The 19,673-nt window shown below is 35.6% G+C and overlaps 1 protein-coding gene across 3 annotated transcripts in view; it reads left to right on the top strand.

Annotated features, from left to right (window-relative positions):
* The window catches only part of LOC131431886 (uncharacterized), a 380,408-nt gene extending 361,012 nt beyond the window's left edge, over nt 1-19,396 (top strand). For all 3 annotated transcript variants that reach the window (XM_058597830.1, XM_058597832.1, XM_058597831.1), the window contains 3 exons: nt 6,627-6,763; nt 6,851-7,027; nt 7,139-19,396. In XM_058597830.1, coding sequence (XP_058453813.1) covers nt 6,627-6,763; nt 6,851-7,027; nt 7,139-7,257 — 433 coding nt within the window. In that variant the 3' untranslated portion in view covers nt 7,258-19,396. The remainder of the gene's footprint in view (nt 1-6,626; nt 6,764-6,850; nt 7,028-7,138) is intronic.
* Nucleotides 19,397-19,673: the final 277 nt, after the last annotated feature.

The following is a 19,673-nucleotide window of genomic DNA, read 5'->3' as shown; positions in this document are numbered from 1 at the left end:
AAATAATTGATACATATAAACCCTTACAGAAGCACTTGGTAGCCAAATGCAGATTACACTCGGTGTCTGTAAAATTCTGTACGAGTGGAATATTGCATCATTCGACAGGACATTATCAATATTTTGGCGATTGATTACTTTCCATTTTAGTCAAATTGCCTAAATGTATGCAATTTCGTAATTCGCGTCTTGTACACAAACAAGTGTACATTGACAGAAAATACCAGCAAACAGCTTTTGAATTAATACTACTTGTCATATCATTAAAAAAATTCATATCTTCAGGTAGCTGTCATAGTTTATAGCGTTAAAAGTGTTAGATTTTCTATAATCGGGAGATCGAAGTTCAAAACCGGTTTTTAAAAAAACCACCGAATTATCGAAGTATTTTTTTGTTGTTGCGAATAAAATCGCTAAAATGTAAATTCCCGATGATGTTTTACCCATTTCTATTTTTAGCCTTAGTTCGCGGTGTTTTTAGTAATGTCAGAGCTGATCAATCACTGATTATGCTTTCCAATTTTGTTTTCGTTATTTTGCACTAACATTAAACTAAGAATAAGTTTTATTGTCAACTAGAGAAATTCCATATCTCTGATTTCAGTATGCTATTCGATATTAAAGGAATATTTAGCTGCTTCCGATTTTGATTTTTTAACCTGTAAGGCGACCAATACTAAGCAAATTGAGTAATTGATAAATACGAATATCACATCAAATTCAGAAGAAAATGTTTATTTTAGCGCTTAGTGGATAACTTTTTAAGAAAATAAATTCCATTTATTTCCACAATATTCAAAATTTCCTAACTATTTCCCACTAATGTCACGAAATAGTAACAGACACAGATACTAATAGTGGGAGGAAAGTGCGGTGCTATCTCTGTTGTACTAGTACAGGTGAGACATTTCACATCTTACAGATAACTCATTTTACTAAGTCACATTTAAATAAATGGTAACTTGGAATGTTTATATTTACATATATTCTTTAATTTTCTGCTACGTTTAGTTTCCATCGGTTAGATGATTAACATAAAATTTTAATGTGATTCGTTTTAAGCTCATAACTTTCTAAGCATGTTCAGCTATTTTTGACTTTGAAAGATAACCTTATCTAATTTTATGGAAGTTTTAGAAATTTCTCCGAAGTTTGCTTTGTTTATATATGATCCAGATTTTTTCAAAATATCATTATGGTATTTTGTAGATCCTAGTATTGTTCTTACGGAATACCAAATCCAGACCTAAACTTTTTAGTTTTGTTTTAGGCGGATGTCATGGCTGAAATCTATTAAAACTATTTTTAAATTTTCTGATGGTTGAAATAGCAAGTGATTGTTTTTTCAACAGTTTTTCTTTTTATCAAAAATTATTTCAATTGATTGGTCCGAATATCCATTGAGCTTTCCAATTTCGAGAATGGATTTTTTCTCGTTTCTTACCGCATTTTTTCCAAGAGCTAGGTTATGCATTCAATGAATCATATGGTGAAAAGCTGATTTTATGCTGATGACGTATAATACTTTCCGTATTAGTTAGCTTTTTATATATCAAAAAGGATAGGTTTTCCGTCTTCCTCGTGATGAGAATGTCCAAGAAGTCTGCTATTATTTGCTTCTTCACAAGTGAATTTAATCCTTTTGTGCATGTTATCGAAATAATAAACCTCACTATGTATTCCCAAGTAACAATTTTTGTTACGCTAGCTTGATTATGACTAGTTTGCAACCAGATATTTGAGTGATTGTTACTAACCTCTAACCACTTGTATGACTAAAAAAGCGCAGTTTCTACTAGTTGTTAGGTCGGCTAAAAATAAGTTGTCGTTACGTTGTAATGTCATACTGAAAGAACTTATCTTTTCATAACTTGAAAATAACTTGTTTTCAAGTAAACTAGTTGAAACTTAGTCACCATCGACATTATAAACATTGAATGAATACAGAACACTTTTCTATCATCAATAAAAAAGCAGAAGAGTACTTTAAATCACAAACTTGATACAAGGTACAAATTTCACAACGATTTTGAAAGTGTCGAGCGGAATTAAATTTTACTTAACTGTTTTTTCATGCGCCTTCAATCAAAATTTGTTTATAAAGATATAAAAAATAAACAACAAAATAACCCTAAGTTCGGAATGTTCAAAATTATTCCCAGTAGCGCGATTTCTCATCATTTTAAATTCATATATTATGAGAATTATAATATTATCACAATCGATGTTCAATCCCTATATTATTTTCTTCGTGTTTATGACAGTGCATAGAACAAAAATGACTATTCTGCCTTTCACTATTTTCGGCAAAAAGTAGTTTTGAAACAAGTAATATCCTGGTTTTATTTATGTTTCATACACTTCTTGAGACTCCATATTGTGTTCGCCATATTCAAGCCAACAAAGGTTGTTTTGTTTGCATTTTCGTTATCATAACGTTGGGAAAACCTACCGATAACTATCTGAATCAATGAAGAAATTATATGTTATAATCTTATAATATCTAAGTTATTACTACATCAATTCACAGTAACGATTTACATATACGCTTACGTATTTATAATGGTTTCGCAACGGAAAATAAACCTTTTTTCAACTAGTAGCTAAAAGCATAGCTGTGATTGAAGATATGTTAGAATCAAGTAACGATAACTTACAAATGATAGTTAGTTCAATGTTTACGTTATAAGGAAACACTGCTGTCATCTTGTTTTAACCAGTATAACATAAAAAACATGTTCGTGCTCTTGTTGCACCACAGTTGGGTTAAGTGGTATCAAAACTAGTTACGGGTTGCTACTATTGAAGTCAAATAAACTTATTTTCAACTAGTAGCTAGAAGCATTGTTGTGATTGAAGATATGTTTGGATTAAGTAACGATAGCTTATAAATTATATTTAATTCAATATGACACACAGATTTTATTATTGGAAACCTAAATAACTATTTCGTAACTAGTTATGTTATGATGAAACATTGCTGTCACCATGTTTTAACCAGTATAACATAAAAAACATATTCGTGCTCTTGTTGCAACATAGTTGGGCTTTGTCGTATCAGAACTAGTTGCGGATTGCTACTTGGGTTGAGTCGGTATATAATCAAAATGATAAAATTTCATAAAGTCTCATCTCAGAAGCATACAAGAAATTAAAAAATACCGATGAAATCCCCATCAGTTGAATTCATGTGGTAATTAATTCTACTATACCGACCTTCCACTACACAAGGCCGAGTTTGAAGAAAAGATGCCAGTATTTATAAAAATTCAGCTCGTTCAAAATTATTGAAATTCATCATTTCCTGCTCAAAACTTCATTATTTTCCAATTTTTCAATAGAGTCAACTTAAAACTATTAAATGCTGTTGATGGAGATTATAACTGTTTAGAAATGCTAGTATATTTTATGTTTGAATTTAATTAATGTAACAACAATTGTTGTTAAGGCAGCACTGCTCAAAGCAGACTTGTTCATTGCTTCCTCCTGAGATTCTATTTATATAACTAAAAAACAAAGAAATAATTTGCGCTCCATGTATGCTTTCGAAAGCTTTGTAGTATTAGGTAAACAAATTTCGTTTGCACTCTGATGTCAATCCTGAGGCACTCCTTACTTATGCTATATATTTAGCTTGAAAATAAATAATGATTTGCGCCCTCAGTAGAATTACATAAAGTATTTAAGGCCATCGTCCAAGTACCATGCGCGCGGGTGGTTTTAGGAAATTTTCGATGGAAATTTTGAAAAATTGGACAAAACCAAAAACATACAGACCTTTGAAATACTTTTATCTATCTACAGAGTGAAAATGACTGAAAAATTCGGTCTTATCAAAAAAAGTACTGAAAAAATGAGCTTTTTTGTAATCTTTCACAATTATTTGAAAAAAAAAATTCGATGGAATGAAATTTTTTTCAAAAAAACCTTATGCTGGCAACAAGAATCACATTCGGATACATTTTAGGAAAACCTTTTCACGTTTTCATTTCACCGATTTCGTGGAAATCTTTGAAATTCGTGGATTTTCTATGGAAAGGGAGAAAAGGTTTTCCAAAAATATGTCCGAATGTAACCTGTGTATCCATCATAAGGTTTATTTGAAAAAGAAAAATTATGTCATCGCATAATTTTTCCAGATAACTTTTTTTTCCACCTAGTGGTGTAATGATGCCTTTCTCATATCAATCATACTATCATATATAATACTGTGATATTTTTCAAAATAATTTTCTTCGATTCTTAAAAGAATAACTGAAATCGGTTTGTTTGACCGTTTACTGATAAAAACTATCAATTGGAAAAGATATGAGGTCGATTTAGAATTTTTTTAAAGGTTTTTCCCCATTTTAAGTGATGGTATACAATTTTTAACCCACTTCACCCTATATTTCCGGATCCATGGGACCACAGGACCTTTCATTTGAACCTAAGATTGTGAAAATCGGTCGCGCCATCTATGAGAAAAGTTAGAACACATATTTTCTTTTTTTTGCACATTTTACCCCATAACTCCCGAACCGGAAGTCGGATCCAAATAATATTCAGGAATTTTTTATTTAACCCCAAGACCTTTCATTTGAATCTAAGTTTGTGAAAATCGGTCCAGCCATCTCTGAGAAAAATTAGTGCACTTATTTTCACAATTTTTTGCTCATTTTACCCCATAATTCCGGAACCGGAAGTCGGATCCAAATAATATTCAGGAATTTTGTATGAGACCACAAAACCTAAGTTTGTGAAAATCGGTTCAGCCATCTCCGAGAAAAGTTAGTGCAAAAAAAAGTTACATACACACACACATGATTTTTTGTATCTTTTTAACATATCATCATAATGGAGAAAACTCCATACCAACGAAAATATGATAAGTAATTTGTGATAGAATTTTCAGTAATATAAGACAACCACAAATATTTTGAAATTAAAGTTTCCTAAAATGTTTGCAAATAAAGTTTTCTAGAATGTTTGAAGAAGGTACAAATTTGATGCTACGACCAAAATCTTCCAGGATCCAATTTTAAAATTTTGAAATCCAGTCAGTGAATTCCAACCAGACCAGATTTTGTTTTACATCCCCAGAATACACATCTAAAATTCAGCTCCTCGTCCTCAATCCAAGGCCATAATCCTGGAACTGAATCCGAATTTCAGGACATGATTCTGAGCCTGGATTTTGGAATCGAGTTCTGGAACTGAGATCTGGATTGTGATTCTAGACCTGAACATAGGAACTAAATTTCGGAAAAGAATTCCGGGTTTGAATCTGATTTTTGAAACAGAATTCAAGAACTGAAATTTAGGTTCAGACCAGAAATCGGTTCCCAAATTCTTATCCGAAATTCAGATTTTGAAATCAGGTTCAGAATTCTGAAACTAAGTTCTGAGTTTGAAGCTCTGGAACTTCAGACGAAAATCTAGAATAAAAATTCAGATCCAATATTCAATTGTATTTCTTGAATGCATTCCAGAATTCAGTTCTAGAATGAAGGTCCACAATATGGTTCTGAAATTCAGTTTCACAATTCTGGAAATGTAACTGAATTCAGGATCTAGAATATAAAGATTTATTGATTCCAAAACAGAGCTTGCTGGATTAGAATTTGAAAACTAAATACTAAACCGAACTTAAAATTCAGCTACAGAATCTAGTTCCAGAATTCAATTGCAGACCACAGGTTCAGTGATCCGTTTAACAATGCATTTAATTCGTATTCACGTCATCCGGTTATGTCTCTGACATTACCCACCAGCCCTTTTTGCTTCCTATTTTGATATTTTAACACCTATCACAAACAAAATTACAGCAAATTGAGTAATCGATAAATGTGAACATCACAACATCAACAGCTCGAGATGATGTTATATTATGACTGATTCAGAAAAAAATTGTACTCATTTCGATGATCGAATCAATGAGCGTTCCTTCAAGAACATCATCACAGCACGTAAAGAGTCTCTCGAATCTAAAAGACATGATACCGAAAAAAGAATCATGATATATTCATATCTTGCCAAATACATGAAAACTCAACAAGTAGATGATGTCGAAGTTAAGTTCGGCCCCTAATGAAAACTCCCCTCAATCACAGTGAAAATGATGTCTAATTCTAAATAGTCCATCAATAATAAATGTGGTAGTTGAGAAGTCTTAGTCTCAATTACATACCCGAAAACCGACAACTGGCCTTATAACCTCGTGGGTTATAAATCTACGGGGGCAGGGGGGGCGTCAAGCGTTTCCCAAAACATCAACATCAAACATTCACTAGACTAGAGATTACTCTTCCGTGCAGGCGGCTAGAATCTAGTATCCATTCCAGCTTGGGTGGATCTTTGCGGTTAATAATTAATGATACTTACTGTACGGAAGCAGTATGTTCTGCGGTTTATCGTCGACGAAAGGAGGAAAAGTTTTTTGTTTCGTCCTGTTTGGATCAGCTGAGCGAAATTCTCATGTAGGATGTGGATTGTGCGGTATTTTACAAGCCGCCAGAAAGTGCAAGGCACTTGATTTATGTCTACCCATTCGTATTATTCAGAACGAACAATTCAGTGCTTGTGGTTTTTTTTTGTTGTTGTAAAACAGTTAGATTAATTGAAAAAATTTGTTGGTTCTTTTACAGAGCACTTGCCGAAGGTATCCTGGCGGACAACCCCCATCTGGTTCTGCTGTTCTACCTAGCTCAACTCTTCCTAAGAGAACTAATCAAAAGTCACCGCTTGGTGCAGGTCATTCCTATGGATATGTCCGGTTATTACGGTAGGTAGAAATGAGCTCCCCAAATGAACACGGGAAACGGAAAGTTTCTAGAGCATTCCATAAATATTTGAACACTTTCGCCAACAGAAAACCGTGCCGGTCCGTCGAACCTCGGCAATGTGATAAGTCAGATATTGCTGTGCAAACAGATCACACCGGATTTCAACCAGGAGGAGTTGTGCAGCATAACAAAGGATTCCCAGGAAATCGCCCGAATACTGCAGGATCTACAGGAATTTATGCCCCAGCAGGAAACCTACCTGGGTAAGCAGCAAGTTATTCCGTTATATTGTCCGGTTGTTTCACATTTAGATGTCAGAAACAAAATCAATAGTCATTCCTAACTGTTCCCCACCATTTTCAATCCATTTGCAGAACGGACAATCGCACTCACGGCCGAAATCAATGGACCGTGGCCAGCGAAGCGACGCCGTGGTTCTCTCTACAAAAACATGGGCCTTCTGTGCTGTGTTTCGAGACCGAACTACCTATGAACGTAGAAGTACAAATCTAGCTATCAGTGCAGCTTCCAGTCGGTATCCAACAAACAGGTGGTGCCAATGCCGTCAGATCAGAGCTCACCGCGCTCGTAGCAGCGATGGACCCAGGGTGTCATCATCACCCCACCCATCCCATCCACCCAAATCCCGGACTGTCCCAAACAGTTCGGTGCAGTTCGAGGCGAGAAACTATTAATATTCCCTGCGCAGGAGAAGATTGCAGCCCTATCAACGCCTGGTGGCATCGAAACCACAAAATCTCTGCTTCTCTTTGGATAGGTTTATTTTCCAGTGGATGTTATTGAGTCCAAACTGAAAAGGTGCACAAGGTCACAATTGCTGAGTGGCACTAGTTTAGACACCGTACGACCAACCAGAAGTTGGTCGGTCGGTCGTTCATTCCGATCGATTGGAGATGCAACCGATGGCGATGGTGTTCTTCTATCCGAAGCACACAATATCAAATCGGATTAAAGACAATTTAGCTCGAAATTGTTCGGGATCCGATTCATTAGCAAAAACACATATTGAGCAAAGTTTCTAGAAGCAAAAAAAAAACAAAAATAACTACATCACCAGAACCACCCTCAAATGACACCCAGTACAAAATTCACAAACTCACATAGGATTTCGACGAAACCGATCTGCTCGAAAGCTGTTGAAGAGCAAGCTGAGCCAGAACTAATCATGACGACATCAATTAAAGGCGGTCGACCGCAAAATGTACAGACTCTGACTGCCAGACAGACGAACGAAACAGTACGAAAATAGACTCCCCGGTTGCCTTGTGGGCACCCTTGTTTTCTGGATCATCATCCATAATATTTTTTGTATGTGGCCGGCCATCCACTCGGAAGATGCTACAAAGATGCAAAAAAAAGAAAATTAATAGAATCTCACAACTGCATGACACACGTACGTACACAGTTCAGCACACGGTCCAGAAAAAATATGAGCAATTTTTTTTGTGTTCAACACTTCTGTCAATTCTGTTCCCCCGCCTACTGCTTTCCGATCGATTTAACCAATTGAAATATGTGCAGGAATTTGTTTTGTTTACTCATTCATTGCTTTTATTTGTAGTAATAAATTAGACAGAACCAAGAATTATAGGTAAAACCAATTATTCTACGGAACAGTTCCCTATCGTAAAAATTGCTAAAATATTAGTTGATTCTCTGAATTTTGGTTGGATAAAATTTGGTACTACTAAAGGAAGGTCGTTTTTTTCTAGACTGACATTTTTTTAAATTTTGTTGTTCTGGCAGCTTGGCGATGCGTTTCTTGTATTCACGTACACGTTGTTTTAACCAATTGTTCAGTTATTTGGACTGAAATGCCTTTGGCAATCATAGCCGTAGTGAGGGGTAAGGCAAATGCTGAGAGGACACCAAAACTTGATGTAATTGGTTAAAATTTGTTGTGCAATTGTTCTTCGTTATACTGGACCCGTTATTTATTTCAAAGCACCATTTCAACCGAAGGTGCAGGAAACTTTTGGAAATTGCTTTGAATTTGACTTAAAACTGTTTCAATTTGCAGGTGGACTTATGGTTTAATGATCCAAATTTCACCATACCGATATTTAGTTTTGTGTTCCGGAAAGTTCGATGTAGTGGTCAAAAAGTCTTTAAAATGGAGCTCACTTCACTTTCTTAAATATGGTTGATTGGTTTTTCACTAACTTAAAATCAAATGTAGCAGTAGTAGGGGAAACCGGGGTTAGTCCGGACACGGGGCAAAACCATACAGCTTAAAGACTGTTCCAGAAAGTATGGACGCACTTTGATTCGCTGTAAATAATTCACAAGTGTTAGATATTCAAATTTTATACAATATACTGATAATATTACACTACAACAACAGAATATTATTCACAACAATTGCTACTTAGCTATTGTAGACTAGCTGGCGCACCTTCTTGCGAACGTTCCTCATTAAATTCCGTACAGACTTCTTGGCGACAAGTTTTGACACTTTTTTCCAATCTTTTTCGAACTGTTGAATGGTTTCGGCTGCCGAGACATGTTTCCTAAGATGTGCCTTCGTTAATGCCCAAAATTCCTCAATTGGTCGATGGATTCATGTCTTTTGGGACGAAAGTGACATTTTTGGTAGTATACCATTCCATCGTTGATTTCGAGTAGTGGCAAGAGGCAAGATCTAGCCAGAAGACAACAGGATCCTTGTGGCTTCGAATCATGGTTAGAAGTCGTTTTTGTAAACATTCCTTGATGTATATTTCGCTGTTCATTGAAGCAGTGGTGATGAAGGGTTTCGAAATCTTACCGCAGCTACAAATTGCTTGCCAGACCATAGTTTTCTTACCAAATTTTTCGACTTCAATCGATCTCTCGGACTGGTTTAACACTTGATCTTCTCGCACTGAATAATATTGTGGTCCCGGCAAGGATTTTTAATCGAGTTTCACATAGGTTTCGTCGTCCATGATTATGCAGTTCAAATTTCCAGCAAGAATCGTATTGTACAGCTTTCGAACCCTCGGCCTGATCGATGATTCTTGTTTCGGACTACGTTTTGGTTGTTTCTGCTTCTTATAGGTTCGAAGATTCAAACATTCTTTAGCATGAAGAACATTTGACTTCGAAGTGCCCACTTTTTGGCTACATCCCGAACTAAAACCTCCTTCTTTTGCTCGAACGCCTTCAGTATACGTTTATCCAACTGAGGGTTAGCAGGACCTTTTTTTCGACCCGTTTTCGGTTTATCCCTCAAGGTGTTATCCTCATCGAACTTCCTGATTGCATTTCGCACGGCTTTTTCACTTACCCCTGCCATTTTTGCTATCTTTCTCAGTGACAGTCCGCGTTCTGTGCACCATTTATACACAATTTTTTAACGTTGTTCTGCTAAAAACTTTCGAACAAATTAGTGAAAACGAATAAACAACTGCACAAGTGGTTAGAGAAGAGTGTAAACAACAGGACGCAGCCATGAAAATTGACAGATTCTGAACCATTGCGAAATGGCAGCGGTTTTTTGGTTGCGTCCTTACTTTCTGGGACAGTCTTTAAATATCTTATTTCAGTTCGGTTTGGCGTCAATTGTGTTAATTTCGAAATGTGCCCGTTTTTTGCAATATTTTTTTTTAATTTACTGTTTTTTTTGGTATATTTGATTTCTGTGCACCATAACTACGGCCGTAACTGTGAATTCAGTGATCATTGAGTGTTTTTAATTACGTAAAGAATAAAATTATAATTGAATCTCTTAAATGGACAAAAAAGTGAAGCTAAACCGGACACATAATTTGAAACTTTTGTCGGATTTGACCAGGCATTCACATTAATTTTTGCGTCAATTTTCGAATATTAAATTTTTTGTTCAATTTCTAATCATGATCAAAAACAATCAAACAGTTCCAGCATCAATCAATCATTTTTAATTAATTGATTGATTTTGGGTTTTTAATTAATTGATTTTTTGCAAAATGACAGCCCATTTTTCATCACAAAATTGTTCATAAAAAAAATATTCACAATTTTTCAAAAACCCCTACGTACCTAATTATCGAGAATATTCTGTAAAATTTTTGAATCGATTGGTCAAAATTTATTTGACTTATGTTTCCGGCCGTCAAAATGCAGAACTTTGGCGGTCATGCCGCCAAGCCGCCATTTTGTTTTTCAATTTTTAAAGCTGATCATTTCTTTGCACTTAAATATACATACAAAAAAGTGCTTGATACAAAATTTGGATTACTCCATTTTTTGGTTCCCAAAACAATTCCCCAAAAAAGTCCTTTTTTTCTACAGTGGTGTAACCCCTTAACCCCGCGTTGTCGAATTTTTTTAATTTTTCATTTATCACTTCATCGCTAGTTTGTGCGAAAACTAACGCATATTTGTCCATAGCACAAATTTGGAATAGTAGCTGATGTTTAAAGCTAAACAACGGTATACATAACTTGGGTAAAAACTTCATTGTAATGGGTAATTTTTTCAGTGTCCCAAAAGTGTCCGGCTTAGCCCCTGTCTCCCCTATTATGCTAAAGAAGTCTTCAAAATTAATTCCCCTGTTATGCTAAAGAAGTCTTCAAAGCTGGGCTTGTAGTATTTTGCCAATAATTTCAAAATTCTTTAAGTATTCTTCCGAATCTATTTCGTCCCCCTTAAAAATACTATCTCCCCCCGGCCGTAATACACTTGTGCCAACATTTTCTTCTAATCCTCGAAACAGTAGTTAAAGTTTATTTTCCGGAATAGCCTTCAGTACGCGCAGCGATTCACATTCGATGTCTTCAATTGACTCAAAACGGTTTCCCCGGAGTAGTCGTTTGAGTTTTCTGAATAGACAGAAGTCACATTAAGCTAAATCAGGAGAATACGGTGGTCGCGGAACGGCATTGGTTGAATTTTTGGCAGAAAAAATCAAGAATTATCAATGCAGCATGCGACGGTCCATTATCGTGGTACAAAAACCAAGAGTTGTCGGCCCACGATTCTGGCCTCTTTTTTACAAAAAAAAACTTAACGAAAATGAAGCATAACACTCGAATAGTATTTTTTGTTGACAGTTTGGCACTGTCAACATTACTTTGATCAGTTTTTGCAATGACTAAGCGGAAATATATATTGGAGAAGCCAAGTGAAAGAAAAACTAACAGAAAAGATGAATTTTTGGAAAAAGATACGCTCAGAGACAGGACTCGAACCTGCGTTCTTATGCATTCCGTGAATACGCGCTACCATTTCGCCTTTCTTTCACTTGGTTTCTCCAATATATATTTCCGCTCAGTCATTGCAGAAACTGAACTTAGTCATGGCGGCTTTACGTCAAACTAAAATTAATAAATCGTTATTACTTTGATTTTTGACTTACTTTGACGTGTTTTTTCGGCTTCCGCTCATCTTTGACACTATATTCAACCAGTGACGTCTCGTGGCAAAATTTACGGATTGTGCACTGATTATATCAGAAAATAACAGTTCGTTTTAAGCGAAAACTAAAGATTGAGGAATTGATCTTCGCTTGTGTTTTTCAATACATTGACATATCGACATACTTTTGGATGAGATTTTTTTTATTGAACTTTTTTCATATCATCGATAGAACAGAAGAAAGCCGCGCGCTGCACGTCCAGCAAATCTGTCAATAATATCATCAACAAAACTGCCAAGGATGCCAGGTATTTTTTTTTTAATCTGTGTGGGAACCAAAATCAGTCTGAATATTCCTAGTAATTTGAACTTTTAAAGGCTCATTGTCTTCAGAAACCTGTGCAGCATATTCAGAATATGTGAGACTCAGATTAATCTGTAAACCTGACATCTCTGGAGACAGCAATTTGTTTTCAACTGCCATAAGCACAAACTTCTTCTGAAGGTGTGCATGCACACAAGTTCTCACAGAGCCAAATGTGTGAGAAAGAGAGAACAACAGATCTCAGAGCTGAGCTGAGTAATTCCCACTCTTCTTGAATCTGTGCAGTAACTCATGTGCCCGGAAAGCACACTAACACAGCAACAAGAACTCGGGGCACAAGGCAAAGTACTCAAGTTCAGAGAGCCACGGCAATGCGATATGGTCGTTTGACCAGCAAGCGCAAGCAGCTTAGGGTGAATTTTTGCATATTATGCTCATTATTTTCTATTCGGTATCATCCGACCTGATTTCATTGAATAAATAGAGAATTCAAAAAAAATAATAGAATGCGGGGATGCAGTTAGTTCCTTCAATTTGACCGGTTGTGCAGTGCACGAGATGCAAATAAGGACGAGACGCCACTGTATTCGACTGATTGATCGTCTGTTTCCGGGTCGTAAGCATGGATTCAAAACTCTTCGCCAGTAATAATACGTTTCATGACACCCTGGTAGTCCGGAAGCATTGTTTCACAGATGTTAACGCGATCCTAACTTTCGAAAAAAAAATGAGTGTCACTGGAACCAATCGTGCCTTCACTATCCTTAGGCCCAAATGATCTTTCGAAATGATTTGTACTGATCCTTCCGACATTGCAACGATCGCAGTAAGGTGTCTCTGTGTTAATCGTCAATTCTCAAGCACAAATTCCTTGATTTTATTGGCGTGTTCATTATCAGTTGAGGTTCGTGGTTCGTCGTCAAAGCGTTCTCGACCCTTTTTGAACAACTTGTACCAACCAGAAACACTTAACGATTTATTATTTTAGTTGTTTGACGTAAAGCCGCCATAACTAAGTTCAGGTTTTGCAATGACTGAGCGGAAACATATATTGGAGAAGCCAAATGAATGAAAAATTAACAGAAAACATGAATTTTTGGAAAAAGATACGCTCAGAGACAGGACTCGAACCTGCGTTCTTATGCATTCCGTGCATACGCGCTACCATTTCGCCACTCTGGATCTTGTTTTAGTCACTATAAAACGCCCGTCAGACACAGTCGAACGTACATCGAACATGGTCTACATCCTGGCCGTCACCCGATCGATACCTTACATCCAAACATCTTCTCTGTCCATGAAACACTAGTCTTCTCGCTTTATACATATTCCTCCGATCAAGCATTGAGTAGGAGAGTGTATTTATAATCGCTTGTCACCTTCTTTAATGGTGCCAGTCGCTGGCTGGACTGTGTCTGACTGGCGTTTTAGAGTGACTAAAACAAGATTCAGAGTGGCGAAATGGTAGCGCGTATTCACGGAATGCATAAGAACGCAAGTTGGAGTCCTGTCTCTGAGCGTATTTTTTTCCAAAAATTCATCTTTTCTGTTAGTTTTTCATTCATTTGGCTTCTCCTATATATGTTTCCGCTCAGTCATTGTAAAACCAGAAACACTTGCTCGCGACATACAATTATCACCGAAGGCCTTTTGCAACATTTGCAACGTTTCGGCACCAGTTATTCGATTCCGCACACAAAATTTAATGTAACTTCTTTGTTGAATAATTTCACTCATTGTAAAAAGCGCCGATGGAACTTTTAATACTTCGGAAAGCCAGCATACTAAACACTAATGAATATTTTGACGTGACACTTGGTCAACCTAGGAAAAAAATATTTCGACGAATAAGGTACCCACGCGAAATATAATTCAAAATTCTTACTACTTTTTACCCACAGTGGTATGAGAAGGAGATAATGAAGAATATGAGAAAGGCATCATCACAGCACTAGGTGGATTACTCGGTTGACGACCGCTTTAACTCCGAAGTGTAGTAATGGATCCAGGTTTCGTCCATTGTCACATATCGACACGACAAAAATCCGGCATATTTTGGTAAAACCACTCTAACCAGCAACGAGAATCAGAGATACATTTTCGTTTTTTGTCCGCCGTGAGGAAAAACGGGGCACCTACTTTAATAACAGCATTTTCTTATACTAATTTTTATGCAAATTAGATTACATCCCAAAGATGTTAGCTCTCTCACGCAGTTTTGATTTACGGTTCTCGAAACCGATTTGATGGACTTTTTGCATGGTTTTCTGTGTACTTACCTACGTTAGCCGTTCGGAACGTTCAGAATCTTCACGGTTAGTAGCACATTTAAACTCAGCAGACCACCGACATATGGTTGTTTTTTTATGTCCCCGTAGCACTTTTCAAGTCATTGCTGAGCTTGCACAATACTTTTTTTATATCAAAATGCAATGATAAATCAATACACGAAAATGTTTCGAATCCATTGTTTTAAGAATATCACTAAAACTACCCGGTGATATTCGTGAAGTTGGGTTAAGAGCTTAAATAGCTAAACAGAATACTTAAAATTGTCACCCGCATGAGCAGAATAATATCTAATTGAGGTATTTCCAATACCAAAGCAATGAAGAATACAGTGGCTAAACTTAAAATGTATTTGAATTGCCTTTGAGGGAACACGATTGAAAAATTCGACAAGTATATCTCTATTGGTAATAAAACCATGAATAACTGTTCTTCTAAGTTTGTACATTTTATAATCCAGAATTTCAATGAACATCACAAAAATTGAAATTTTTTTATGTCAAAAGTCTTAAAATTGCATGAAACGTCGAGATTTAGTGTCATCCCGAAATTTTGTTTCAAATACACTTTCTGGAACTTTATGGGAATTATTTTCTAAATCACTTTCTGGGAATTTTGAGATTTTTTCCCAGAAAGTCGATTTTTTGAAAATATTTTTTTTTTAGATGACTTTTAATCTCGACGTTTCATGCAATTCTAAAACTTTTGGCATCAAAAATTTTATTCGATTTCGAAAATTTCATGTACTCCCCCCATTGGTGATTTTTCAAGATCCACTAAGTGGATTAAGATTAAGTGGCCGTTCTCATATCGAAAGGTTATACAATCACTGTGAAAACCGGCCTTTGAACCGATGCCCGGATGTCATATACCAGCTCGACGAACTAAGGAAATGTCTGTGTGTGTATGTGACAAACGACAATATGTGAAAATCTATGAGAAAATGTGCACTCAATTTTCTCGTAAATTTCGTAACCAATTTTTACAAACTAAAATGCAAACGAAAGGTCTTTCGCTTCCGGTTTTACATAAGCGATAAGTGAGAAAATTTCATTTTCATACGGTTTTTTCAAAAGTGATGGAAAAACGAGGTGCTATTTTTTTTAAATTTACTGTTAAATCTAGTTGGCAGACCTTGTTGGTTAGTGAATATATAATTCTACTTTGGGACTACTAGTCCTCGGTTTCCGCTTCCGAACGCACCGGTAATAGTGAAGAAAAGCTAAAAAAAACGGAACTCACTTCAATTTCTCAGCAATTCAAATTAAACCTTTCAGTGTCTAAAAAAATACTATGCCATTTGATCCAGATCCAACTTCCGGTTCCGAAATTATAGGACAATGAGTATCAAAACCAGAGATGCCATTTATACAGATATATCAGTATTATACAGATTCTTACCTGCGCGTGCAGACTTAATACAGAATACAGATTTATACAGATTTCACAAAAAGTAAGGAATAAAATAATCAAACTTTTCCGTCTAAGTTACTAATAATTTGATTGTAGTGACGAGGAAAATTTTATTAACCAACGGGCAAATCACAAACTGAATTGGAATAATAATAATATAAATATAAATATTTGACGATAAACCGAGCAATGAACACGAAAATACATTTATATTATAATCACGAAACTTCATTGTCAGACTGAGAGTTATATGACCTGACTTGACGTTGGAATTCAATGTCAACTTATGAAGTCAACATTTTCAAACTGGATGAATATATGGAATTGCAATTGAATTGAATTGTCCTTTTACATTTCGTCATTGGATATTTATGTGAGCGCGGAAATGACTTACGAAGATATGAAGAACAAATGCTCATTGAATCTACCATTCTATAACCCTAACCTATTACAATCATCATTTTATTGTAGAAAATGTATATGATTAATGATTTTTTATGCAAAGAAGTATAGATTTTCTGAGAATATATCTGGCATCTCTGATCAAAACTATCAAACTGTCATACAAAATGATGCAAAATCGGAACGCATCGGTACGGAAGAAGAATACGCCACCGCCTTGCGCACAGCATGCTATGTTCAATTTTGTATAGCGTGCAAGGGTTGCCACATTTAAATCTATATTAACTTGACCTAACTGCTTACAAATTGAAAAGGTGCTGGTAGTTTATACCAAAGAAAGTTTTTGATTTTGTTTAAGTTTGAAAAAAAAATTCATGACAGAATCTTCTAGTGATGTTTTTGAAAGTACAAGTAATATGAGAAAGGCATCACATTACACCACAAGGTGGTTTAAAGAAGGTTTTTAGAAGCGAGTTACTGTAGTAAACTGTAAACGTAGTGGGTCATACTTTTCATTTGGGAAAAATCATCCACTTTTTCAATTTTAAGTTTGGTTGATGATCAAAAGCTAAAAAAAATCACTCGTGGCTTAGGACCCAAATACTGTAACAACTATAGGTTAAAAAAAAACTGCAATTAGTGTGTGCACAATTGGTTACCTACTTCACACACAGTTAGAAGTATACTGGCGTAACGATACACAATATTAGCAAGAAGTATTTGACATTCAGTAAATTTAAATGGGAAGCAAGGCTTTAAGTTTTTTTTTCTGATATTCAGAATGCAATGAATAAAATGATAAACACAACAAACAAACTAGTTCCGTATGATTTTGTATGGGACCTAGGGGTATTATTATTTCAAATTATCCCTTCAATTTGTTCGGAAATTTGGTCCACATTTTCCAGCAGTGTATTCTCAACTCACCGCCTACTGCCATCGAATTAATTACAAATCCCTTTTCATTGGAAATGAACCTTTTCGTTCGATCGGATGGAAAATTGCATTGAACTCGAATAAATCTGCACACAGCTTTTCTTCCTCTGCTTCTGGGTAAAATGAAATAAATTGAATGCATATTTCACATATGCGTAGCAACTCTTTATTTTTCTCGTCATTTCAGGGTGGATCTACTGGTAAGGGGGCTCAGAATTCGTACATTCAAAACAAGCATAGGTAGTTTCTATCTATTCCGAAATATGATATACTTACTAACAGCAAAATGAGCATATCCAAGACAAAAATTCGAACCAAAAACACTACCAAATAAGTGAATGATAATTAAATGGGTGCGTGTCAACTACAAAACATCACGGAAACGATAATAATATTATGTACAAAAGCAATAATATTATAAATATTACTGAGAAATAAAACGAGGAACAAGCGAAGGAAAAAAACCATACCTGGTAGGATGACGGGACGAAATGTAATCATTAATTATGACAAGTCAATAGATGATATCTAGATTTTTACCTGTATAATGCAGCAGAGCAACTACTTAGACAAAGGCCGCTGCTATTCGACTACTATATACATATATTTAAATATATAAAATAAACTACATGTAAGCAAATACAACTAGCACTCGGTACCGAACAGAAGAAAACAAACAAAAAAAAAAACGGTGGTCAGCGCACTCATCACAAATGTTCCGAACAAAACCACTCCAAACTAAAAAAAAAGTTAATATTGTATTAGTAACAGTAGAAAAACTAGTCGTAGAAGTAATCAAACTCAAATATCATCACCGCGTGTCATCGTGCAAAGTAGAAGCGCTTGTTGAAAAGTAATCATTTTATTCTTGTACCTTCCCACACACACACACACCCTCTAAATCGCGTACGATCCGGACTAAGTTTTCGTTCGTTGTGTTAGTGAACGGAGGCAAACGGAACGGAAAAAGAAATAGAAAAGAACAGAGAAGGCAGAAATTCGCCAGCCAATGAATAGAAGAACAAAAAGAAAAACATTTACTTTTAGTGATAACTGTGATATAGATGTCCTAATTGTCAATTTAAGCGAGATATTCAATAGTTTTTTCGATCGTTAGAAAAACATAGATGAAAACACATGTAAAACGTTCCGAACATATGATAACAAATGAATATAAATGAATGTTATGAAGACAGAAGACATGCTAACGATATATTTGTGATGATCATTGGAATGATTTAAAAAAAAAACAAACGAAGAGAAGATTTGTTAACGAATAAGTTTGGTAACCCGTAGGCAAAAAAAGGGTTGTTCTATATTTTACTACTATTTTAACTAGCGTCAATACAATTGAATCGATAGGAACACCAATCTTGGTTTAGTTCACAATAGGAAGACTAATAGTTGCTGATAGTCGAACGAACCGTTCTGTTCAAAACGAAACGAATGGACGAACTCTTATTTCGAGGACCAATGGTTTTACAACGTTTCAAAACACTTACACCGACGTCACTGATTTACACTACCGTAGTTGAGGACACTCGCGCGACGGAATCTTTATACCGTTTTAGATAAGTGGTAGCGTTTTCTATATTCGAGTTACGCATGAATGTTAGACAGTTTCAATTATAACTTTGAAAAAAAAAACAAAAAAAAAGTACCTAACTGTATATTTTTGTAAACCGCACACAGTGAAATTCCAACTTGAAATCAAAATCCAACTCATCGATTATTGAAACTGATTGTTAAAAAAAAATAAACCAACGGAAGATCTCACTCTCAAGCGAACGTCTATCTCAACAAAAAAAAATCAAACACATTCCAAGTTGGAAAATGGTAGCAGACACGAATGCAAATCAATTATGATATTTAAAAAATATATTATAACTAAATTCTGAAATGAATAAAATCTGACTTGTTTCACAAACATTCCTGCTGTGATTTACACTGTCGAAAGCCTCCAGTCAAATATGCCCAGCAAAAATCATTAATTTTACAGGTGGCCTGATTCCACTCATCCAAGCTATTCATTGAATGACTAGGACTCGGTAAGTATGTCTACAATCTGTGTACAATCGCACTTCAGATATAAGTTATAATAATGGGCTTCGAATGATCAGCCATTCATAGACCGCCTAGACTTTCTGGGAAGGTGCTGGGATCTACGATTGTCTACATTTTTCCACGACAAGAAAGGGACCGTC

Source organism: Malaya genurostris, chromosome 2 (assembly GCF_030247185.1).
Source record: "Malaya genurostris strain Urasoe2022 chromosome 2, Malgen_1.1, whole genome shotgun sequence".
NCBI classification, from domain to species: domain Eukaryota; kingdom Metazoa; phylum Arthropoda; class Insecta; order Diptera; family Culicidae; genus Malaya; species Malaya genurostris.
This window is presented reverse-complemented; position numbering and strand designations above follow the sequence as displayed.